The 26,682-nt window shown below is 41.6% G+C and overlaps 1 protein-coding gene across 1 annotated transcript in view; it reads left to right on the top strand.

The window, feature by feature from the left end:
* Window positions 1–3,220: 3,220 nt before the first annotated feature.
* The window catches only part of PPP3CA (protein phosphatase 3 catalytic subunit alpha), a 170,755-nt gene continuing 147,293 nt past the window's right edge, over window positions 3,221–26,682 (top strand). Inside the window, exon 1 of the mRNA XM_056489642.1 lies at window positions 3,221–3,839. Coding sequence (XP_056345617.1) covers window positions 3,782–3,839 — 58 coding nt within the window. The 5' untranslated portion in view covers window positions 3,221–3,781. The remainder of the gene's footprint in view (window positions 3,840–26,682) is intronic.

Here is a 26,682-nt window from a genome sequence, read left to right as displayed (position 1 = left end):
TTTACTTCCAAGATACTGTCAAACTTACATTTATCAGATGTGAAGTCAGAACTTCCAGAGGCTAACAATAATGCAGGAAGGACTGACTCCCTATAGCTAGAACAGTCTTTCTCTACTAATAATGATTAAAATTTTAAACACTATCTCGTGCAATCAATACTATAAAACAGTATCTTAATTGGCTGAGTCAGTGGGCAAAAGCATTGCTACATGTCTATAAAATAATCCTCACCTAGCTGCTGAAATAGAGTCAAGAAAACTTGATAGCTAATTTTTCATTGGATCTATGGTACAGTTTGAAATCCTCAAGTTCGTGTGTCTTTATGAAACGGGTTAAAATTAATGACTTCTCATTGTATGGGCATTTATTCCTCCTTCCACTTCAGCTGGATACTGCTACTTTCCGGAAGTGCTGTGTGCTTTAAAGAACTGTCATGTCTCAGCTAAAATGGAAAAAAAATCTGAGGCAAAGAGGTGGGTACTAACTTATTCCAGACTTGAAAAAAATGTCCCCCCCAGCTCTCAGAGAGCTAGTTCTCAAAATCAGTAATCAGGAGTGACTGCTCTTTGGAAGATCAGAGCTTCCAATGTATCATGCTGGGCTTCTATTCTGCTAGGGGATGAAATGACTAACAATGCTACTAGGGATTAGTGATGCAAGAGGTCAAATGTGTTAGAATTTTCCCAGAATCCACTGACTGTGTTCTTTCCATTCAAAGATGTGATCTTCATATTCTTGTCCTGCTGTTAAATGAGAAATAAGAATCTAATAGGACTCAGATCCCATGAAAAAGAAATCCTCCTGTGATCAAGGAGTGTGAGAAAACCCTGAAGGACCACCTGTGTGGATGGATTTGAAGGACAGATTTAAGTTATAAGGAATGCCTATACAACCTTTACTACTAACACAAGTCTGAAATAGAGTATCTCTGTTACTATCATTATCAGAGAACAAAGACTATGTTGTGTGATTTCTCTTTCTCTTCCTTTCTCTCCATCACAGCAAGGATAAGGATTTTGCTACTGCAACAAGTTATGGGGTTAAGATTTCACTACACCACGACAGAGTAGTTATGGGGTCTTACACCTGTGATCAGAAGCTTGGCTGTATCATACCTTGCAGAAGTGGCAGTATACATGGTATTTGGCTGACCTTTGTCTTATAAAAGCTCATCTGAATGCTCCTAAAGATGAGATGACCTGAAATGGGGATTCTACCTTGGAAAGGAAGACTAAACACATTCAACAGATGAATAATCAAGACTCTCCACAAGATAAAATGAAAGACCTTTACGTAGCCTGGATTATGTATAATTGAAAACCAGAAGGAAAGGAAAACCATTAAAAAAACCTCTCCTATACAGCCTTCAGAATTAATAGAAACATTCTGGAGCTGTGACACTGCATGTCTTTATATAAGCAGCAGCAACATTGATACTTTCTTGTTAAAAAATCAGAGATGAAGTCTTGTCCTGTGATTAATGGGGGAGCAAATGTAAACTCGAGCGATCCAGCGTCTCTGTTATTCCAGCCTATGAAGACAAATCCAGATGACTCATGCAAACAGCCTGCAGTCACAGAAGAACGGATCCAAACTGGTCCTCCACACCTCATGAAGCTGGGGCCCACAATGTGTAGGCAATACTGGCCATGCTGCATTCCTCACATGCTGCCTCTCCTTCCGTGTCCAAGCACCAAGTGCTGCTGGGCAGTGTTTCCCAGCAGTGGGCATGAAGATGGAGGGTTTTTTTCTGTCCAGATTATTCTGTGCACTTCATGCTTTATGAAGTATGCCTACCATATGGGGAGATGTCTGCTTACTTGTCATGGACTTCAGGACTTTTCTGGGCTTGAATAAGACACCATCGCTTGAACCCTAGCTCTGTTTCACTTTCTCATGTTACCATTGCTATAGGAATCTCAGATGGCAACTTTATTACCCAGCTAGTCTGTGCTCCTGGGACAAGAGGATGGCCACAGCACATGGAGCTCACCACAGTTGTTGGAACAAGCTGAGAACTCATGCTGTTCTACTAAATGTCAGTGACATACAATGTCTTCCCATGCTCAAATAAAATACCACAAGGACAGCCAACAAAACGTCCCCTAAATATGTCAGGCAAATCAAAGCAGAGTGTGTGTCACTGCCATCTCATATTCTTGGTGGCTTTCTAAAGCAATAGTATCTGCTAAGCAAGGAACTTGTACATCACCCCAGAGGAAAATGAGAAGCCCGGTTATGTGTCTGTTGATTCTTGGCTCATCTACACAGAAGTTATTCAACAACAATTCTGTAAACATCCCTCTTCCAGAACAGGTGTGCCCTATTTTCCTCTTTAATTAAAACTCACAGTGTTAAACTAAACCGGAACAGCCCAGCCTTATTCTGGAAATTAGTCATGAAATTAGTCAGGAATAGCTCCTCCTGAACAACATGTATAAACAAGCCCATAACAATATTTATGTTGTCTGGAGTGGTGGAGGACACCTTCACAGATGTATCTTACTCTCCAATCCTCTAAGAAGCATGAAGTTGTTGTCTTCCAGCTGGGGGCGGCGGACACTCCTGACCCATGTTTGGCCATTCCGTTTGTCCTCGCAGGGCCATTTGAGGGGACGGTGGTGCCCCAGCTGCGCCAGCCCATGCCCCAAGCTGGGTGTGCCAGGTGCGCTGGGCAAGACACACCCACACCTAGGGGCGACGGATGTATTTTTCCTTTATCCGAGGGCATGGATCCGGCTCAAGGATGCTACTCAAGAAGACTCCCCGTCCGCGCAGGCCAGCCCGTGCCGGTACCTGCGTGTCCCGCTCTCGGGGCGGGCACCCCGCGGGACAGGCGCTCGCGGCGGCCGCCGCTCCGCACCCGCGCGGGGCCGGGCACGCAGGCGCGGCCACCGGGCGCGGTTCCCGGCGCGCAGCCGTCGCCCCCGTGAGCGGCAGGTAGCAGCCTCCCTCCCGCGGCCGCACGTTCCGGGCAGGACCGTGCCGTGCCGTGCCGTGCCGTGCCGTGCGGGCGCTCCGCGGGGGATGCGATGCGCGGCCCCGGCGCTGCGCGCGGGCGGGCGGGCGCACCTGGGCGGCGCGGCGCGCGCGGGGCGGGGCGGGGCCGCGGGCGGTGAGTGGCAGCGCGGCGCGGGCCAATGGCGGCGCGCGGCAGCGGGAGCCGGGCGGGCGGGGCCGGGCGGCGCGCGGGGGCTGCGCGGCGGAGCGTGTGCAGCGGCGCGCGGGGCCGCGGCCGGTGTCGGTGCCAGCCGGGGGACAGACCCTGCGGGGGGCGGCGGGCAGGACGCGGATCCGGATCCCCATCCAGTGCGGCGGCGGCCGTGGTGCCGGTGGCGGCGGCGGGAGGAGCCGGAGCGGCGCGCCGCGGAGGAAGGAAGCGCAGGGCTGGCCGCTGCGTGTGCAACCTGGCTGTTCCTGCTGCCCGCGTCCACTCGCGGCTTTTCCTGCCGGCGCTGCCTGACAGCCGCCCGCCGCGGGTGCTGTCGTCGGGGTCTTTGGCGGGGGGGGGAAGAGCGAGCCGTCCTACACAGCCCGGAGGCGTGATTGAAAGCGAGCAATAATTAACTGGAGGAGGAAGAGGAGGACGGGGGTGGAGGAAGACGAAGGAGGAAGGCACCGCGCGGCAGAGCCCAGCCGAGCCAGCGAGCGGCGGCGGGACGCGGCAACTTCGGCCGCAGCGGAGGAGCCGGGGCCGTGACCGCAGCGGCCGCCGCCGCCTCAGCCCGCGCCTGCCCTGCCTGACGGGGGAGAGCCTCGCCGCCTCCCCGGCCGCCGGACATGTCGGAGCATAAGGCCGTTGATCCCAAGTTATCGACGACGGACAGGGTGGTGAAAGGTGGGTGCTGCGCCCCCGCCGCCCTTTCGGCCGGGTCTCCCCGCGGGGCCTCCTGCTGGGGTCGCGTCCGTCCCCCCTTCCCCGCCCCGGGCAGGTACCGCGGGGCTGCCGGCTGCGCGGCCGCCGGGAGGGGTGGGCTCGGCCCGGGGGCTCGCGCCGGGCCCCGGTGGAGGGTTTGCGGCTTCCCTCGCCTGCCCGCCCGGCGCTACATTGCAGCATTTCCCCCCCTTCCTCTCCCCGCCGCCTCCCCCCCTCCGCCTTGAAGGCGCTGCACAGGGCTGGCGTGAGAGAGAGGGGGAGCCCCAGCTTCCTCCCCCGCCCCGGTGCCTGGGGGAGAGGAGGGCAGGGCTCGGCCCCCTCCCCCAGCCCGCCCGCTCCTCTAGGCATCCCCCATTCCTCCTCCTCCGGACCGCGCTCCCCGGAGCCCCCCCGCAGGCTGCGCCGCCGCCGCTTGTCTCTGCCGTTCTGCTCCCCGCATGCAGCAAGGATGCCTGGAAGCCTCCCCGTGCCAGCAGCCGGGGCTGCGCTCCCGCACCGAGCGCCGCTGCTGGGGCCCGGCGGTTGCGCCGCCCGGCTCCCCGTGCCCCGCTCCGCAGGCCGCCCCCGCGCGCCCGCGGCGGGGATGCCGGCGAGGGGAGCGCGCCGTGGGCGCGGGCTGTGGGAGGCGGCGAAGGCTGCTTCCTCCTCCTTCTCCTCCTCTCCGTCTCAGTCTCTCGCTGGCGGCCCGGCCTGCTGGGATGTGAAGTTATCCAGCGGGCGTACCGTGGCCGTGCTCCCGTGTGTGCGTGCGGATGTACGTGAGGGTGCTCGGCACAAACACGGATGGGCTCCATGATTTTTGCTGTTTCGGAGATAACGCGTGTGCTGCCAGCCTCGGCCGTATAAACAAATTAGAGTTTGGCTTAACAACACGTTGTGCCCCTCGGTACAGACCAAGGCTTTATTTACTGGGGCGATGCCTGATGTAAATTGCACATGTGGATTTCTCGGTGTGTAGGAAGTGCACGTGTATTTAGTGGTCTGGGTTTTTTTGTTTGTTTGTTTTTTGTTTGTTTCTTTCCTTCCGCACTGGGCACACAGCCAAGTGTACCCAGCTCTGGTCTATTGCACCCAGTTAGGTTATAACCCGTATGCTACGGTGCACAGCACAAATCCAGCATGTGTCCAGACCCTGGGAAGCTAGAAATGGAAATGGCCTTGAAATAAATGCACTTCTGTGTTTACGTGAGTCTGTGCCAGAATGAAACACTCACTGTAAATATTACTTGGGAAGGTGTGTTATTTATGGTTTTGTGTTTATATTTACCTTCTTACACCTTTTCCCCTCTTACTTCATTTTTATGCCCCTCCAAATGAAATTGTAGATATTCAGATATTGTAAGATACATAATTATAAGAATTTATAGAAAAGCACTTGTAAAGGTGAACCTTTACCTTATAGTATTTGGAATATTTACAGTTTAAGTTTTAGTCTGTTACATCATACCAAGAGTCTGCTTTAAAGCCTGATTTTAGCTGATACTTGTCTCCTTTTAGGAGAACTTCATGATTATGGGGTATTTATCTTTTTTTTGTATTTTTAAAAATTTTTTTTTCCTTTTAAAATTTCCTTAGTCTGCTTGATCTTAGTACATGGCCAAACGTCCTGATCTTTGCTGTGGCAGAACTTCATTTGGCTTAAGATAGTGTTTGTCGTGAATAGGAATGATTTCAGTATTTACAAAACCTTCAGTGCTTTCAGTTCATCTAAATATCTTTTGTCAGCAATTGGTCTTTGCATTTTTCACACATGTAGATGTCTCAAACATCTAAATCACTCTTTTTTAAAAAAAAATAGCAGTATGTGTAGTTAAATACTTTCATAATGCAACTCAGAGAGAAATCAACTTGGTTAAACTCAGTTCCAGTCTTCAACAAAAAGAACCTAGGTGCTGCTTGGGTGTCCATTGCCCCTGCTGTTTGTCTCATAGTGTCTGTGTTTCGCTGTAGATGTGAAGATCTACTTAACTGGTTCAGGCCTCTATTAAATATTGAAATCCTTTTAAAGTCTTAAAATAGCATCTGAAGAGTGTAGTACACAGTAAACTGACTGTTAATAGGATTATTCTTTGCTGCATCATAGGCACTTCACATTGCTTTCATATGGACGTTAAGGAAATCAAGAAAACAACTGGTGGTAATAAAGGAAAGATCACTTTGTTGTTTCTGTCACATAGGATGTGATTTGTACCCTCTTGAGATGAACAACTGAAATGAGCTTGCAATGATAAATTAATAAAGAATGATAAAATAAAAAGGTACATTTTGGGCACCTATATAAGTAGTTGAAGTCCTGTTATTTTGGAGAGAAAGAACAGATATTCTAACACTGGTAAGGTGTAACCTGAGAAAGCAAGTTTGTTAAATTCTTTTAAGTTAGAATATCATATAAAACCTTACTTAAAGGAAATGCCTTTAACTTGGATGTAGTCTGGATTAAATTTTTCCCTCTGCTTGCCTCTGTGGGATTTTTTTGGTTTAATTTTATTATTTTTTGTTGATTTTTTTTTTTAACCCTCTCTATTGCTGGTGTGTGAGAGGAGATGTTTCCTACTAACAGTAACTCTGAGCTGGCTAGTGAAAAATCCTGGCTTGGCACCGTTACGTAACGGTGGGACGGGCTTGGGGGGATTAGAGTTCCAGCAGCTTTGTGCAAATTGCTCGTGGCTCAGAGCTGCTTCTTCAGGGGGTTGCTCTGGGTTTGATTTTGTTTTTTGCTTCTCGTGCTTAAAAGGCTCACATATACACAGGAGTGGAGTATTTCCATAGCGAGGATTTCATCTCGCACTCGCTTTGCTTTTTAAATTGTTTGAACTGCACTTAAACTGCTTTGACTCAAAAATAAAACATGCTTTTGGGATGAGGGGAAAAAGGCTTGGGAGCCCCTAGTGTTTTTAACGTCCTGGTCTTCTGGCTTTGTTATGCAAATCTCACTGTCCTACGATGAGCAGTATAAAGATGAAATTCAAGTTTACATGTAATGTTAAGTTTCCAGAAGCAAAATGACTCCTGTTAAAGTCGACAGAACCATCTGTTTTGTTGAGCTAAAGGAAAAAATAAAATTAATCCAGAGAATTCAGTTATGGTTTGAGGGGTACTTTCAGTTTGCTCTGGTACTCTCCTTGAGATGGTATGTGTGTTGTGATGCAAATTATGCAATTCATCTTTACTCTCTGGATTTTGTCATGCTGTAGGGGAGCAACACGTTGGTCTATTGACTGCAAATATGATAAACTGTATGTTTAGGTGCATTCAGAAGTTTGTGGGATCAAGGCTCAGAACAACATACTGTTACAGGAGGAGCTGACTTGATGTACTTACTAATTGAAATTCCTTGCCTTTTTTTTGGCTGTATGGTGCAGCTTTCGCTTGAACTGAGCATTCAAGTGTTAAAAGTTCATGTCCTCCTTTAGGACTGAGGAAGCTCTTCCTTGTCTCTGCTGAGTCTTGCCAGCCAGAGTGTGGGCTTGGTTGTTCTTGTGAAGGTAGGAATACCTGTCCAGGAAGAACTGGACCGAGGATGGTAGCTCATTCCACATGGCTCAGGTGCCTGATGTCAACAGCTTTTGCTCACTACTGACATAAGCAAGATTTGGACCCCACCCATGGGGAAGGAAAAGCCGTGTATCATGTTACTTGACCTCCTCTAAGTATTCAGTGTTTTGCACTAATGCCTCTGAGGAATCCTGCACTAAAGCATAGTAATCCTAAATAAAAACTTTGAAAGTCAACTGGAGTAGTCGTACAAAAAAGTGAAATCAGTATTTCTTGGAAATCTTGCAGTTAAGTTAGGTATAATAATTGTTTTGGTTTTTTTCTGGCCAGGTCAGATGCTTTATGCTTTTGTGTGGGGTTTTTTGTTTGTTTGGTGCTTTTTTCTTGGAAGTGGACTTGAATGAAATAATTCTGTCTTGGCTGTTTAGAAGGGCTGTAGCCATGGCATGTGATCCTTGGTGTTGTCCTTTCCTGTAGTGCGTTGCATGGGGAGGTGTACATGGTTATATCAGCAATTGACAACACACAGTAAAGCCAGACACCACTCTGTGCTGTCTCTGAATTTCAAACTGTGTCATTGTTAATGCTCTCCTAAAGTGCAGGCTAACAGTTGTTTGTAATATAATATGAATGCCAGCTCACGATCGATATGTCACCATCAGAGTTAATTTCAGATTTGTGAGAGGTAAAATTGCTGTCAATAATGGAAACTCTAAACTTCATTGCTAATTCCCATTAGACCAGGGAGACTTGTGTGTATTCACCAAAGGCTTGTGCTCCAGGCTGGAATCCAGCACTGGTGAATTTCAGAAGTCTGCCTCTGATTCCGTCTGAATTGAGTTCAATTTTTTCAGCATAGATGTGTCCTGCAAGTGCTTCAGTGGTTTTTGAGCAATTGTGTTGACCTGAATGTCTGTAATATTGGTGGATTTGGTATAGATTTTGGTGTAAATTTGAGTATTGCTTATTTATGGCAAGGACCAGGGTTACTTAAATAGTTCCAACTGTTTAATATAGTAGAGTAAGGATGATATGCCTCTATTTTGAGGATGCTGAAGATTGTCTACCTGATCCTCATAGGGAAAAGGAAGGAATTGCTTTTCGCTGTTCCTGTTGGCATAGGAAAGCTGACTTCACTTCACTTTTAATTAATTTATTGTTGTAGTACTTAGGAGTATACTGCTTGTTCTGAGGAAGACTGCATCTGGGTTCAAGGTGTACTATTAACTAGAGAATCCGCCCACAGCTATGCCAGAAAGGTGGCACTGGTACAGCTGGGGATTGATTCTCTTCCCTATCCACTTTTACCTTCATTTGAAGGAATGAGTGTACATCCACCTCAGTTTTAGTAACTCCGTAGTTGCAAATCTCTTGGTACCTTTATGAAACAAGCTGTGTAAGAGGCACCTAAGATCAGAAAACAATTGAATATACTTGGAGAGGTATTATGGTTGTTTAGGAAAGGAAACAAGGTTGCTGTGTTCTGTTTTTTTATGTATGTAACCCTTTGTTCTTACCTTATGTCAAAACTAAGTTAATACTTGTAAGACCAGTAGATTTTATCAACTGGATGACTCTTAGGTGTTGCAGTCTTTGTATGTCTTACATTATGTAACCCAGTGTGTCTATGTGGTACCTGTGTAACTCTCATGAGGGATTATGAATGCGGTGCTGAGAAACTGAAACAAAACCAAAGTACAGTCTTTGATGGCTATGTGTAATAAAGCTGGAGATTTGTTTTGATTTATGAACTCACTGAGCCTCTTAGTCATTTAAGATCATTTTGTAAATAAGCCTTTCAGTGAAACAAGTCTTTTGCTGTATAGGCATAGGGAGAAAATTGTGCACATGCTGAAGGGTGCCTTTCTTACAGAGTTCTAGTTATTCCTGCACTGCATAGGTGGGAGACTTTTTTTCATGCTCTGTATAATGAGAGTGGCTTGCCAGAATGTGCTGAGTTGTAGGAGGATATGAAGTGAGGCACAAAATTGCCTTGTTTGTGTGTTAAAAACCTTTTGTGTGCTTCTGAATTCCACATTGGCTAAAGCTGCCTTCTGTTGCCTGCTCTTTTTGACTGAGCCTTGCTAGGAAGCTGGTGCTTTTAATGCCACTGCTGGTAATCTTGAGAGGGGACTATGTACTTGATGATATCAGCATTTAACTTAATTGGAAAATGTGAGCTAGTTGAGGTCATTTTCTATAGGGGGATGTTGTAGAGAACAGTTGTTTTCTCTCTGTTATCCATACCCAAATTGAATGGTATTTACTGCCATCACATGTATCCCACTTAGACATAATAGTTGTTGCATGGATATGCTTGCATTTCAGTGCAGGTTGTGGTAGGAAGATCATGTGTAGAATATATTTAGCGTTGATTATATAACTTGATATTTTAAATTATCTTTTTGTAGTTCTAGGCTTCTAGAACTCAACACAGTGTTTTATGTCTGGTATTTCTAAAGGGATTTTCTATCAAAAGTAATTTGGGTAATGTCAATAAATAAGTACCTGTAGCTTGGATACTCCCAACTCATCTTTCCTGGCTTTTTTCCAGTTTCTTCTGTTTTATTGAATGGCTCCTACTTACAGTACAGAAGCAGGACTCTTAAGTTAAATTTGTTACTCCATTTAAGTGTGGATATTAATTTATCTTAGGCTTCTCAGTGATGTTGAAGTAGCATATAGTGGGGATTAGTTTCTTCTTCACAGCTTCAAGGAATGTGGAAAGAGTTACTTCCTTAAGAGTATTTTAAGATGGAGAGATACTGCTTAAGCACTTACTGTGAGCATGCCATAAAAAAAGCCACAAGTTTCTGAAGTAAAAGCCACTTCAAATCACCTTCATGAAAAGGTGCCTTCTTATATTCTTTTGTATGTGGTTTCATGAATCAAATATAGGCTCTGATTTCACAATGGCTTTTTAGCTAAGCACTGAAATAATTTCCTCTTCTGATAAGTCAGTCATTTACCTTGACTTCCCCCCCATAAATGATTATTTTATGTCTGTTCAGTTATGGTGGAAAGTATCATTCCAGTTTTGAAACCTGCATGTGCAGCCCAAGTATGCATGCTCATAGTGTGTGGCTCACTGAGTGGTCTTCCACTTGGGTTATAGATGGGGATGTATAATTGCTGGAGGTGGTACTCCAGGTACATAGTTACTGTTTTCCTATAATTTATGAAGGAGGAGATCAGAGATCATACGTGGAAAACCAGGAAGATGGTAAGGATTACGATGGTAAATCATTCTTTTAAAGGTAAAAATCAGAACTAATTCCTATTCTATTTACTCTTCCCCCAGAAAGCTGCTGCTCCAGAGTGGTACCTCCTTGACAGTCATTACATGTGTTTTAAACTGACCGATATCTCTGTTTATAAGAGAGCTTAGGCATAGTAATGTTGGTATGGCACTACTGTATGAGGAGAACATGACTCTCTTATTTAAGATTGCTTTAGGATGCCAGCATCATCTCCAGCTAATTGCCAACTAACACCATTTATGTTTGGAGCTGGAGAGGAAAAGAAGCAGAGTGGAGAGGCACCACATATTAAAAATAGTGGTTTTAATTAGAAGCTAGTTCTTGTATGTCTTGGGGTCATTGTGTCTAAGGTATAGATAGCATACTTTCACTTTAGGGTGCATTTAGCCAGGTTTTGAAGACATTTCATTTGAAAACTATCACTCAAACTTCTTTCTACTTGTGATTAAAAGCTGTACTGAACTTCTGTTTCAGCACCTTTTTCCTCTCAGCAAGTTGGGTTTTTAATGCTTTTTCCCCTCTCATGTTTCAAAATGCCCTTTTTCTATCTATTCCTGTGCTGCATTTCTAAAAACTCTCCTTATTGCTCTTATGCTTACTTGCTTATTGCTAAATATGATGAGCAGTCTAAGTGTTGCATGTTAGATTTGGGTGGTTTGGGTGCGTGTATTTAATGGAAGAGGTTCATACAACAGGGTGTCTTTCCTTTTGGTGCGTCTGTAGGTGCCTGGGGAAGCCTATGAGAACAGGGTCAGTATATTCTGCCTCTTCTCAGACTTCTGTTGTAACTCTGCAGCCAGCTGCTGACTAGCTTTCTTTTCAGTGAATAGCTCCACTGTCAGTGTGCTGCTCAAGCTCTACCCAGATTGTCACAGACGGATGTCTCTATTCTGCAGCTCAGCTGCTGCTTGCAGGTTTCTTAGCAGTTTATGTTGGACACTCATAGTGTGACTGTTAGTTTCAACTTGTGTAAAGTTGAACAAGTCCATGCAAAGATAGCATGGACAGCGTGTTCTTGGTTAACTAGGAAGGGAGGTGGTGTGGGCCCTCATGCTTTGATGCTTTTATAATCAGACATGGAAGTTAGTTAGCAATGGAAGGTAGGACATAGTGAAGTTGGTAATACTTGAGAAGAATCCTGAAGTTCACCACAGATAAGTGATTTTTAAAACCCCCACCTTAAACTTTAGGCTTAGAAGGTGCAGAACCTAGTCTGTATGGAGACTGTACCAAACCTTTGTGGAAAAGAAAGGAAAAAAACATGCTAAATAAGGGTTGTATAAAAATTTTTGAAAAAAGCAGCAGCTATTTTTTCATCTCTCAGGCATATTTGAGTTAATAAAATCAAGCTTTCAAAATTAAGAAGTGCTGTAATGTGATTAAACGTGTACTGATGGAGGCAGGTATTGGTATAACAGTATTCTATCCTATATTCTTTTTCTTCATCCTGTCTTTTAGAGGCATTCAGTTTAGGCATTTTATTGCATCAGATTGCTGTTGGTCAAAATCCTTTGAATTATCTTGACTGTTGCACAATGTAGAGCTGATGGAACAAAGGAAAAAAAAAAACCCGAAATTGCTATAGAGCAAATTCTGCTACAGTGTTTGTTTAATGCTTTCTAATTGTGCAGACTTGATCTTTTTGCACAATGTTGCCATAAGAAAGGAAGTGCACTTTGAACTTCTGGTTGGAGTAGTGAAAATAGCATGTGTTAATAATGGCTTATGCAGATGTGATGCTACAGAGTCTTAAAACAGTCACTCTGGGCATTGTTCAATAGGCTTAATTAATAGAATCCAAACTACAGTTTTGGCCTCATGTAGTGTGTGATTAGATTTTTATTTTTCATTTAGACTTTTGAGAGTGTCTTTGAAGGCAAGGTGTGCAATTTTACTGTATTATTTTTTAATTTGCTGATAGTGGCAGATGAATTAATTGTGTGGCTGCATAAAGTTTGAGTTGTTCGTTCGTGTTTTGAAGTAACCATCATTTGGAAAGAAATCCTTTTCAGTCTAGATAGATGTCCCAAAGTGAGGAAAAGAGGCTCAGCTTCTAACTTATCTGTTGCTATGTTTGGTTATAAGAACATGTTCAGCAATTATTTCTTTCTTTGAATAAGGAAGCTTTGTGGTCATAGGTTTTTTTGTTGCAGCTATGTTTGTTACATGTTACAGAGTGCCAGGCTGGTGCCACTAAAATCGGTTGAAGCAGTGTATGTTTAGGTGGCTTTCTTTCTAAAGTATTTGGAATTTCTGTGTCAGTGTTTTTGTGTCTTAAATTGGAGAAAGTGGTAAAATTACTTCTAGTTTTCCTCATGAATTATTGATTTTCTTGATAACTGTAGGGAAGATAAAAAGCAGTGCAGGATTGTGATTTCTTTGTGGTCTATAGCTCTGTAAATGATTTTGGAGGGGAAGACACTTGGCTGGAGAGGAACCTATACTCTCATTTTCTTGAGAAATTACATGAAGTTGCTTGAAATAGTATGTTTCAGGTTCTGTGGAGATTTTATGTGGGAACACATGCTTTCCCCTAGCTTTTTCTCCATAATAAGGAGGAATAATGCTCCATTAGAGAGAGTAGTATCTGAAAATTCTTTCTGCATCTATGTGTATGTATATATGTACACACATGGGGTTTTTTTCTATTTTAACTTTTTCTTTGCATTTGTGTACTTGAATCCTTATGAAAAAAATCTGATTTGGTTCATGTACAGTTCAGTTAACAAAACAAAATCTTCTAGATGGTGACTCCTACCCTGTTCTTGGCTCCAGAGAAAAGATGTTTCATCATTGACTTTAAAATTGAGACTTTTAGTCAGCACACCTCTTTTCAACAACAACAAAAAAAAACCTCAAGATTTATTAGTTGATTTCACTTTTTATTATTGGAAAAGACAATTTTGATAATTTAGTACCTGTTATTTACCATTATTTTAACTAGGTTAATATAATTGACAATTTGAATAAAGAACCATTCATAAAAAATCCTTTCCTGTCTCCCCAAAACACTCAAAATCAACCCATGAACAGAAATTAAAAAATAAAAGCAATTAAAAAATAAAATAAATCAATTAAATAATTTCTTAGATTTTTTTCCGTGATGCTTGCCAAGTTTTAGTTTGATGTAGATTACAATGGTCATACTGTGTTACAATTTTTAAAAAAATTGCAACTGGTCATTAGCTGCAATGACATGAACAGCTGTAGTATTTTATGGCAACAGCTGGGAACAATCTAGTTCTCTTCAATAACTTTCCTTTGTTGTTTCTTTCATGCCATTTTTAAAATGAGAAAGTGAGATTATTGTATTTGTTCTCTATTTTACACCAGGGATTTCTTCATAGGCAGTGGTGGCAATTACGTATCAAAATACTGCCTTGCTGTTTGTGACTTGGAATGTTTCCCTCTGCAGGACCTGTTTCATAACCCGCTGAAATCTGTGGGAGTTGGAGTCTTTCATTAACTTGAGTAAACTGTGAATCAAGTTGTCATCCTAGGATTTCTTATTTTGGCCTGCCTTTTTCAGTGCATGATTTCTCTTTAGTTTAAACTACTTTGTTATATCTGATCTTTTACAGCATTATCTCTTATTTTAAGAGTGAGCTAAGTGCTTTTCTACTTTGCAACGCTCATGGTACCAAGTGAGGATGAACTTGTCTGTTTGTAGGTGGCTAGTCTGCCAAGAAAGTATGCCTCACTGTTCTCTCTCTTCAGAAGTGTAGTCTAAAATGTTTTCTATGTATATGCATATAGTTGCTCTTTATTGTGGGAAAAACAAGCAGAAAACTTTATGTATACATTTTCTTTCTGTGTCCCTTTACAAAGAAATTTTAATGACCACATTTGGGTGACCTTAAATAAAACCTGTTTAACTTATTTTTCGGACATAATAGAGTAGCTCTTAAAATCACATGGGTAGTACTGGAGATGTACATACCAGGTGTGGGAGCGTTTTTTACTTCCCTCAGAAACCTCCTATTCTGTCACCCAAGTGGTGGTGTCTGTGATTACTAGAGGGGAGCCTAATGGCATAACATTCTGTATTGGGACTATGGATGGAGAGTTTGGTGAGAAGAAATGAAGAGCAGTAATGGGCACACAAAGGTGGTGTGCATTCCATGCAGTGGAATGTTACTAAGGGAATTTAGAGCTAAGGTAGTTTAGAAATTCGAAGCAGAAAGCTGTTTTGGTACTGCTTTGCCTCACAAGCCCTGTATCCTGGGGAACTTGACTCTCAGCAAGCAGAGAACTGGCAAAGGCAGTTGATGAAATTTTTAGTTAATCATATACTCTTTGTGTGTATCCCTAAGTTTGGTTTAGATTATCAGAGAATGAATTTACAGGATTTTTTTTTTTTTTAAAGTTTACTGAGATAAAGTGCTTACAATTTCTGTTAACCATAGCAACTTTTAATCTGTCCTTGTGTTATCAATAACAAAGAGGGGAAAATGACTTCAGGATGCTGTGTTTGGAGCATCCTGAGATAAGGCTGCTTTTGTTAGATGGAAGAAATAAGTGAACTCAGAAAGTCCCATACTTGTACTGCAAAAGAGGAAGAGCCTGCACTCATTTCAGTTGAGAGATCAGTTTTAGCTTCTGGGCTGTTGACTGCCTCATCAGGTGTGGTTTGATTTGGTTTTTGGGTTGGTTTTTTTTTCCGCTTTATCATTTAATCTTCTGCTTTCCACTTCACTGGAGAAATAGTGTATCCATAATTTTTATGAATGATGTGTCAAAGTACCTTTCTCAATCACTCTCAGTGAAAAAGCACAAGCTCTGACAGCTTCACAGAAACCCAGAATAGTTAAGGCTGGGAGGGACCTCTGGAGATCGTCTGGTCAGCCCCAGCTGTCTCAGCCTTTCATCACATGAGAGATGCCTTGGTCCTGTAAGTCATCTTTGTGGCACTTTGCTCTTAGTAATCGGTCCGTATCTCACAGTTTCTGTGTGACATGTGAAAGCTAATGAAAGTTAATTTATATGTGCAGAGAGCCTGTACATTAGGGAATAGCATACATTTATCCTTTTAACAAGGTTCATTCTCTGGAGCTCTGGATCTCAGGTGAACACGTACCTCACATGTAAATACCGTTTGTTTACCACAGAGAAGATGAGGGATATCATTGTCACTGACAGAAGTCTTAAATGCAGATGAATTTTCTGTACACTATTAACCTCACATTTTGTATCCTGTTGTAACAGACAGTGTTTTGCTATGAGTTATTTGTGTAACCTTGGTTAATCTCAGAAGTACTGCTCATCAGCAAGTTACTCTGCAGATATCTTTTTCATTATAATCCAGTTGCCGTGGCTTCTGAAAATGTGTTAGATTCTTTGCTTTCACCCCTTGATTTATGGAGACAGAGGTTTTTATGGGGTGTCTTGGAGAATTTACCAAGAGTCTTCTGGGCTGCTTAAGGAGAATTGTTACCAGCAGCTTGATAGAGGTGAATCCTCTCCTCAGCACTGAAGTGATGGATTCAGTTCTGGTCTCCCCAGTATGAGAAAAACAAGGACATACTGGAACAAGTTCAGTGCTGGTGCACAGAGATGGCCTTGGGACTGGGGCATCTTTTGTTTGCGGAAATCCGAGAGAGCTGGGCCACTGAGTGTGGAGAAGACAAGGCTCAGAGGGGCTTTACCTGGGTGTATAAAGGTGGTTGTAGGAAATGGAGGAGGGGCAGCCAAGTTCTTGTCAGTAGTGCCCAGTGACAGGGCAAGAGGTAATAGGCACTAATTGACAGCTGTCACAGTAAGTGGGTTTCTGCTTTTCAAACACTAGCACAGGTTGCCCAGAGAGCTTGTGGAGTTCCATCCTGGAGTCATTCAAAAGCCATCTTGATGGAGCCCTGTGCAGCTGGCTCTAGCTGGCCCTACCAACACCTTTCAACCTCAACCCTTCTGTGATCACCTACTACTCACCTCTTTCAAATGGATAATTAAAACACTTGATCAATTCAGAGACCTTTTGACCAAACATGAAATACAGAAATCTTCCTTAAAAATGCAAAGTTACGTTTGCCAATAAGTGTTCTACAGGAAGAATGCTTTGTATGATTGAGGGTCCACCTTGTAAATTATTATCTTGGCATAGCAGCAAGATATGTTGCATTGGGAAGATACATATTTTTGAGTTAATGCATCCATATGTAGCTTGTAGTCTTGCTGGCAAAATATTTGCACAGATGACTCTTAAGAAGTTTCAGAATCTCCCGAGCACGTGCAGCTCTGGAGTTTGGCGTAGCTTGGAAGCAGGACAGATAGTGTGAGCACTTTACTTTGCTTTGGACAATTGTAAGCAAAAGGGAAAGAAGGCTTTTATATAAATATTCCATAGTTATTCCCAGTGTTTCTAATATGAACGGTCAATTTTCTAATTACTGGAAGGAAGTAGTTATCTTTCCCTAGTCCTTGGTTCATCTGATTTTTTTCATAGTGGCATGACAGTTGAAATTGAGAGAGATGGCAATTGTCTTTCAGCTCTGACAACCTCTGGCGTATTTTTTCTTTTCTGCTTTCTCATATTTATTTGTTTCCTTATGAGGGTGAATGTTGCTCTTTAAACCTGACTAGGAAATACCTGAATCTTACATGTGTAAATCCAAAATCAAACCTGAGATAAGAGAATCTCTTGATGTGGGTAACAGAAAATGTAAATAAGCATCTGGAAAAGTTTAGAGTATGACAAAATTAAGCTGACTACTTCAGAAAATTTAGTAGAGCAACCATACTAGAAGTTTTGAGCAAGTTCTGTAGGTGGCATCACCTTCATGGATAAGTAATCTGTATAAGGGGGTAATATTTTGTTTTGGAAGTGTAGCTTCCAGGGTTGCTCAGTTGACTACATACATTTGAGGAAAAGAGATAGTGTAATTTAAAGCATGAATTGCCTTGGTGTAGTATAAATTGTAACATAAATTAAAATCTAGGGTAAGCATACATCCCTGTGAAAGAAGTTTAAATGCATTTACTGTCTTTGCAACACACGGAACAGTAACCAGAGAGAGAGCTTTCTAGTGTTTTGACTTTATTTCATAATCTTTGATTTAGTTATCTGTAATTAGAAAAATGTGGTTCTGGAGAACTTACTGGTTGCCCAAAGGTGAGTAATGTTAAAGATTTACCTCAAATATACTTAAAAAAAATAAGAAAAAAAGAAAAAAAGAGATAGGTTTAACGTAGATATCATGACCTGGAAAGATGTTCCTAGCAGCTGAACTCAAAAGAGGAGCTGAAGAGGTGCTTTGAATACATGGAAATGAAGAACAGATGGGAAAGCCCAACAAGCTGCAGGTGCTGTTAGTAGCATGTGTTCACCTACCTGAAGCATGAGTGGCTATTCCAGAGATATCTGTCTCATGCTGCAGGACATTTCTCTTGAAGTGGTTATGTCATCATCTCCTGCTTAGCTGTGCTTAGAGACGCTTTTTTTAGCACAGTGGGCACCTCTCATAGTTGTAAATCACCAGAAGAAGTTGTTTTTATAGATTATATTAATAAGATATTTGACTATGGAGGGAAGGTTAATGTATAGCTATTAAAATGTGTCTTTATTTTTGATGGAAGATACGTAGTGCTGGGACTTGTTGGGGATCTACTGTATCCCGATGCTCTGTTAAGTTGAAAAAGAGTAAAAGTGACTTCAGTTTGTGCCTTAACTTTTATCTGAATAGGTGGTGCAAGCTGCTTCTAATAAATAATTTTATCATCAAATACTAACAAATTATATGGTTTCATAAGACTCCAGGAAAAAATGTAGCTTAAATATAACAAAACTGGCAAAACTAAACCCTGGTTCCATCATGTTTCTCAAAAAATGAAGTGCTGTGGGAGGGCAGTGGATTTTTTCTGTGCCTTGATGCAGGGCCAGGATTTCAACTGCCTCCCTAAAGGTTCAGGAGAAACATTTTTTGACTTAAAAAATGCAGGTTTTGTCTTTATGCAAGTAAAACTGGTGGCAGTAATAATACTTCTTTATAATGTGTAAAGCAGCTGAATCAGTGGTGAGATTAGATTACCTGTCTAGCCAGAGAATGCTACAAAATTCTTTCACAGCTATATTTCAACTACAAAGAGAATTATTTTTGCTTGATTTTATGTTAATTCAGTACCATGGGTTATTGTGGTGAAAACAACATTTTGAAAGAAACTTTTTTCCCCCTCCTGTACATTAGTCTTCTAGAGAAACTGCTTTATCAAAAAAGTATTAAAATAACATAATCTATAAACATGGGAATAATACATGGCAACTATTTAACTGCTGGAGTCTTTGTTGAAAGCAGTGTGTTGGGTTTTTTTTGTCCTTTTTGTTGATTCCCCCCTTTACCTTCTGGACTTCTTGTTGAGTACCTGCTCAGCTTTATCAGATGTATTCTAAGTAAGGTGAGTCTTCTGAAAGTGAGAGGCCTAGAAAGGCTCAGGCTGGGTTAGCTCTGAAATATTCTGTGATATAGGAGGCTGGGAAAGCAACAGGCTGAATTAATTATTGGTGCAGTATAGAACAACTATTAGAAAGGATGCTGCTTGAACCTAGGGAAAAGTCACAAGAGGAGTTTGAATTACCTTTTGTTTTCTGCTTCAGCATCTCCATGTTTAAGTAATTCAAAAGAGAAACAGCATTAGCCTTCAGTAGTGAGAACTGCTGAGTATGATAAATGACTCAGAGAGGATAGTTATTCATGTTTGTGTATCTGCAGCACTGTAGAAGACTCTGTCAAAGGTCTAATTTCTCTTCAAAGAGACCACCAGAAAAAAAGGTCCATATAGGCAATGTGTTTGTACACAACAGGACTGTAATATCCTACAGACATTTTCCTGAGATCAACAGGTGCTCCTAAACTTTACTGTAGAACTGGAAATAGAAAAGGCCTGGGTGTTTGCTATTGGATAGTAAATACAAGGCATGATGCTAGTTAGTTTCTGACAGAACAGCATCCCCTGTTTGTGTAAGCATACCTGTTTCTGGTTCACTGGCACTGCAGCAGGAGAGGAGTATGCGAACCAGAACCACTCTGTAAGGGAAAGGTGCGTGTTAAAAGCTTTCTTCTTGAAATGCCACTGATTTCCTCTGTAGCATTTAACTTCCCATTCAGATAGGGAGAGAGCTGTGCGTAGTTGAGTCGCCAGGCAGATGTTGCAGAGACAAAAGCATTAATACTTTGTGCTATGTACTGAAATATTCTGAAGCTTAAGAAGACTTTTTGCCTGTTTTCAATCCTGTAAGAGCCTTAGGTCACAGGTTACTAACTCTAATTCCTGAGTTAACCAAAATGAATGCCTTTTGTTTCTTAAAAAAAAAGTAGCCAAACCTAAGAAAAATAAAACCCTCTCCTGAAATAAACATCTTAGAAAAATGTATGCATTTCTATGTGACTTTTTTTCTTCTTTCTCTTTATAAGAAAATTTGGAGTCTCCATAAAAAAATTGTTTTCCTCCATTGGTGGCCTAACTGCTATAAAACCTGTGTTAATATGGAATGTTTAATGTCGTGCCTTTCTCCTGTACCAAGAAAATGGTGATGACTGGAATGCATGTCGTCAACTTCTGTAATCAGGGTACTTGAAATATTTACAATACCGTGATTACAGTAAAGCTTCTTATGTACACATACACACACGCTGTAGCTGCCTTATATATTTTTGCCTTTCAAGTTTACATCCTCATTTGTCTCCTAATCTTGTGAAGTTGGTTTGTTTTTTATCTAAGACACTTGGCAAAAATTAATAAAATATGAATTTCTTTATCTGCCCTGTGAGGTTTGCCATGTGAACACTTACAAAATATCCTAATGAAATGAAACAGGAGAAAAGAGCCGGGTTTGAAGCTTTTCACAGGCCAAAACCAAACACTCCAATGTCTACTGAAGCTGCAAGATTCTGTTTTTTGGGGGTTGTCTGTCAAGAGTCTAAACTTTTTCATGGAATTGAGCAGCAGGGGAATAAATCCTGGAACAGATTTGCTGGCAAGGCCTCTGTTTTGTGAAGGACACTTCAAATGGCCAGGACCAACCTACAAAAAAGTACTACCCCAGCCATGTTACTTTCTCAGGTATGAGATGCAGAGGAGTTTCGGGGCAAGACTGTTGGTCTGATATGTTTTGTTTCTATTATGTGGAAGAGCTGTGACAAGTTGGTGCCATGTTTGGCTAAAAAAGCCAGTTCTTCCTAAATACTACTCCTGCTTCTTGTTTCAGATCCTGATAGTCAGCCCAATGGTAAATAATAAGGTATCCTAGAATAATTACAGCTGTAGTATTTCCTGTCTGATGGGCAAAGTTCACAGAAAACCTTCCAAAGCATCACTACAGACTCATTTAATTGAATCTCATATTCTAAACTGGACATACCTGGACAGAGTCCAGGGCATGAAACTGGAGAGGATTTGGTGGCACTAATAGATGGTGTTCTCCTGTAACTGGATTGCCAGGCATCTGTTGCCTGTGCAGAAGGCGTGAGAGAATGTTCCCACCCAGTGGTAGTCAAAGAAACTTGGATTACTCCCTGCTAGGGATCTTGTAGAATTTTTTATGCTGGTGCCTGGAGCTCCAAAATGAGGCTGTTGTAAGTGGTTTTGCTTTCCTGGCATGAGGGCAATAGCCATAACAAGAGGATATGGATTTTTGCTTTACTGCTAGACTGAAATTGTGGAATAAGGTCTTCTTTTTTCCTGCTGGGATGAAGGGTGATCTTAGATCTTATGCACCTGTATAAAACATTTGTTTGACCTTTCCTTTTCTCATGCATTCTATAGTCAGTTTAAGCCTGGGTGGTTTCATGTAACTTGTACCAAAAGTGAAACTACTTTTTTCGTTTTTTTTCTCTTGCCTGTCTTCCTATGGAAAAGGAAAGAGTTCAGGCCTCACATTGCAGATGCTGATTGTTTAATTCAATAATTCAATTAATGTTCTTGGTGAAAAGAAGATGATGTAAGAACAAGAAGTGAAAACAAATACTGTTAGAAAATCATGCCCGGATGTGTGGCCATGTAGCTTTTGTCTTCCTTCAGAGCTGAGGGTTTCTCTTTCATGCCTGGCTGACTGATGTGCCCTGCCCTGTTGGGTAGTGCAGTCTGTCTTCCCTAACAGGCTGTAACAGGTTTCTTCAATCTCTTTTTGAGAATTTCCGATTTTGCTGGCTTTATTTTTCCTTTTAGGTGTGCAGTCCCCTCCCCTAAAGGTTGGCTTCTGTATGCTGATGTACATAAACTGCCTCAAGTTTTTCTTAAAGAATAGTGGAAGCAAGCCCATTAGTCCTCCCAGGAGAAAAGTGCAGTGAGGTCTGTGGTATTCCTTTTACTTCCCTTTTGGTTTTGTTCGCTCCTGTACCTTGTAATACAGCCAGGAAGATTTGTCACAAATCATGTTAATTTCTTCTTGTGCAGAATACAATCCTATGTTGACTTTTATTTTCCTTACAATAAGTCTTCCAAAATCCCAGCAACAGTCACAAATGGCATTTTATTATTCTCATTTGGAATCTAGTGCCCCAATCTGTTACATGAAAATAGTGCCACTTGTTATTACCTGTGTGGTGAAAGCATTGGATTTGGCATGCATATATGTGTGTTCTCCTTGTACAGTTTTGTACACTTTTACACTTTGTAACTTAGAGTATATATATTTCCTGCCACCTCCCCTCAGGTGTAGGAAACATGATCTCTTCAACTAGGATTCCAGAACAAAAGTTCTAATCTTTAAATGAGAGTTTGAATTGTTACTGTGAACCCTTGACTCCAAATATAGTCAGTTGTTGTTGTGTTTTCAGTAGCAAATGTCCTCTTTATCTTCTCTAGAGGAGTCACAGCTTCCTCTTTTTGTCTCTTTTTAAAGTGGGACGTTTGTTACCTTTTATTAACTTTACTTGAATTATTATGGATGGAACATAGTGGAGCTGCCTGCAGAATAATATTTAAAAGTTTACAGTGAGAAAAATTAAGGAGTCTGTTGCTTTTGCAGCACCTTTTGTTTTAGATTCGTCTTCTCTCTGATATAACTTCACTGAAATCCAGAGTCTCTCTGGCACTGGGAAGTGTGTGAAAGGCCAAAATGTCTCTTTCAGACAATGACTCAGATGTGCAGTCACTTAACTCTCCAAAGGCTTTGTTGTATCTTAAAACAGAGTGTACGCTGCTCTGGTATATCCTCAGACCGGAGGATGTTCATGGGCACTCAGCCAAATACAGATTATCCCGACCCTTGAAAACTACTTGGATCACAGTATAGTTTGCAGTAATTTGTTTTTATGTAGCAGTGATCAATCAAGACAAATACTCTCTGAAAATCCTCTTAAAATTTTAGAAAGAAGAGGTTTCATTTTCTCTAATATGCACCTTCCTAAGGAAAAGTGATTATTCTTTAAGATCTGAATCTCCTGTGGTGATTTTTCTCCCTTAAAAAATCTATGTGGAATTAATAGAAGACTTCTCCTTCCCCCCCCCCCCACTTTTTTCTTTTCACTGAACTGTGTGGATTTGTGACATGATCCCAAAGACAATGAAAACAAAGGGTGTTGAAAGGTTGGTGTTCTGTGGTATCTGGTGCCAGAAAGCTTTTGGAAAAATACCTAATTCTAGCAGAAAATCACATCAAATATTATGCGAGAGACTGCTTCCATTTTGGTCACTGCAAAAGAGGAGAAAATTATATTCTTACAGCACTTTTCTAGCTGAGGTAGGCTCTTAGAGAATCATTCTTATAGGGTATTTGCATACAGAAGTAAAAAAGACAGGTTGTGTAGTTCTAAGTTGGGATTCGTTTTATGTATATGCCACTTTTAAATTACTGTTGCTATTTTACAAAAATCAACTCTCCATCTAAACTCAGCTGAAAAGAAGCTGAAGGGGACATTTGCGGATGTTTATAGAACTTTTTCAGTATTTCATACTGGAGCAGTGTTCCTAAGCCTCCCCATACTGGACTGGACATGAGCAGAAACGGACCATTCTCTCCAGTCTTGTCTAATGAGGTACTTGCTTCAGCTGTACAGAGACTGTTTTGCTTTTAATTCAGCTGATGTAAGAGGCAGTAAGGCTGTCAAGTGGTTGCATATCTGCAAGAAGCAGTGGTTTGGCTGAGTGTGCAGAGCAGTTGGAAGGATGGGTGGCTTAGCACAGCTCCCCTGGTGGCTCACCTGGACTTTGTGCAAGAAAACCTCTCTGGGGAAGGGTGATGAGTTTATGCTTGAGTTTGTGCCTGAGCTGGCTAACTAGAGGGACAAGTGCAACAATTTCTCTCTTTCCCCCTCCCCCTTTTTTCAAAAATTCTTATTTGCTGATACAGGTTTGCAGTATGGGTGAAGAACCAGTGACTCCATACATTGGCTGTTGTGCTCTCTGTACCAGCAGTCAGTCCTTTCTAAATGTATCAGATAAGCAAAACAGTTTATAGAGGGCTGAGTAAATTCACTTAAAGACTGGTAAATACTGTTTGCCTTATCTTTGTTAACCTAAACAGTTTCTGTAAATTGCTGCTGGTAAATGATGTTCACTAAGTTCCATGAAAAGAAAGTATTTAGTTTTAGAGTATTTAGTATTTAGTTCAAGAGGCCAACAGGAGTTTACTTGTCTGTGATGGTAAGTTCTCAAATAAATCACAAAATCATATATGGGTGGTCTTGAGACAGGCTAATTAAATGTAGTAGGAATCTTAAATTCAAAGACCAGTTTTTCTCTTCTTGTTTTTCTGTTCTTAAAAGGTTAGTTATTTTTTCCAGGATTATATAATTTGGTGTTTTATGGAAATTATTACAAATACCTAAAAAATTTGTGTGCGTTCAGAATGATTAGAAGAACAAGTTCAGTATAGTCCTTTTGTAAACATCTGCAAGAAGCTGGAGTTTGGTACTTTGTTGGTTTGTAGAAGTAGAGTTGGACTAAAATGCTTTTTCCTGCTGATACCTCATTTTCTGTTGTATGGCCAGCTGAAAGATAATTAAGAGGCATGGTATCCTGTCTGTGAGGGAGGTACAACCCTTGAAATATTCTTGCAAAGCCTAGAAGATGACCTGTTTTCTCAGGGTTTTGCCTGAAGCCAAGTGCAAAATGCTGGCTTAGTAACTTAATGATGTGTTTTTGGTACTGATGCCAGGTCTTACTTGTCTTATGATGTCTTGCTGAGTAATGTAAAGTTTTGCGGTTCTTTTTAAACTTTCTCATCCTCTTGCTTTAACTTGGTGATGTAAAGTACTAGGAACATCTCTGACATCCATTGTCTCTTGATCTGTTAAATGCTTTTAGTTTTATAATTTATTAAAAAAGTATGGTTTAAATGAATTCTGCTGCCACCTATCATTCTTGGGGGGATGGAGAGTGAGTGCCCAGGGTTTCTTAAGTACTGAATACCAGTAGCCTCTGCTTGCCAAGGGTGTCTTGGTTGTTGTTCCCCTCTACATGAGAGGAGGACTTGCCATGGCCTGGTTCCTTCTGTAGTCTGTCACCACCCAGACAGAGCAGCTTCTGCATTTCTGGTGCTGTTGCCATGATTCCCTCATGTTAGTAAGGACCTGTGATCCTCTGCATGGTGTAGCATTCTTAAAAGCCTCTGTGCCAGTTAAAAATGTTTTTCCTTCTGTAGAAGGAGAAAAGAGAGGAGCTGAGAGTCTTCTGATTTCTGCTTCCCAGTGTGAAGCTCATTAGCTGATTTCTGAAACTTAGAATGATATCATCTGTGATGCAATGCACAAGTTTATTGAACCAACTAAAAAACTAACTAGAATAACTAAAGTCACTGTTAAATATCTATTCCAAAATGAAGAGTCATAAGACCATTTTGTAGAACATCTGATAGCACATCTGAAAATTGTAAAGTATGGCTACGGATGTGCTTGTCCATTTTGGTTGACTTTTGCGTATTTGAAAAGCTGCAGTAACTTCTTTAAAAAGGCTTAATCAGGTTGACTTATTTCAGCTTTTTAAATTACCACATGCAGTATATTCTCCTAAGATGAAGTATGACAAATTCATGTGCATTTTTAAAAATCAACGAAGGAGGAAGTAGTCTTGCTATTGCCTTTTAAACAGAATATTCTGTACATTTTGGATTTATACAGAAATCTTTTTCCTATACTGGAAACTCCTGAACTGATGCAGAGCTGCCCTTGCACTGGAACATTTGTCTGTGTGTAGGGACATTTCCTTGCAAATCTCATTACCAGTGTTGTTGTAGCAGAACTTTTTTCTAGCAGGCTCTTGTGACTTTAAAATATAATCCTTACTGTTTATGAGTGCAACACTGAGAATGAGGCCTCTGTAAATAGATCCAAATCCATATTTGTGGGTGAGAACATGTGAGGTTTTATGGTGTTTTTTTAATCTGATATCTTGAGACAAGCAACTGCAGTGCCTCTTACATCACTCAAAGGGCTGCAAAATTGAATTAATCAGACACGCTTCTTTGACTGATATTTAGAAACTAATAGCAACCCTGTCCATGGTCAGCTGAATTTCACCCAGCTGGAAATCCCATTGCTGTTCTCTGTTCGTAGTGGAGAAAGCTGAGCCAGACCTTTGCCTGTTGACCTTCTGCAGTGATTTCCACCTTCCCTGGGGAAGGCTTTCCTGCTCACTGAGGGATGAATTATTTGGGCCCTGTGTTTGTAAGAATCTTCTGTAATCCTGACTTTGTGGTTAGAGCATGGAAGATTATAGACCTGGGCTTCCAGGTTGGATCTTTTTTGCACCCATCTTTCCTTTTTGGGACCAAATAATCCAGGCTGAGCAGAAGTTAATCTGGCCTAATGATTTATGCCTCATTAGGATTGTCACTTATTTAAAAATACAGAATTGACGTGGCATTCATACGTTCGAAATGCAGCAAAGGAACTCCAAAGCAGAAGAACCAAAAATGAAGCTATCTAATCACAAAAGACCAACACTGTTTTCTGCTGGAATTATGATGCTAGGAAAACTCATAGTCTCTGTAGATGAGTCGGCAGTCCTCTGCCAACCAGAAGGGCCGCCCGTCTCCTGGGGGTCATCAGGCACAGCATCGCTGGTCAGGCCAGGGAGGGCATTGTCTGCTCTGCTCTGCACTGGGGTGGCCTCATCTCGAG

This window comes from Oenanthe melanoleuca, chromosome 4, assembly GCF_029582105.1.
Source record: "Oenanthe melanoleuca isolate GR-GAL-2019-014 chromosome 4, OMel1.0, whole genome shotgun sequence".
Classification (NCBI taxonomy): domain Eukaryota; kingdom Metazoa; phylum Chordata; class Aves; order Passeriformes; family Muscicapidae; genus Oenanthe; species Oenanthe melanoleuca.
Note: the sequence above shows the minus strand (reverse complement) of the source record. Positions and strands in the feature narration are given on the sequence as shown.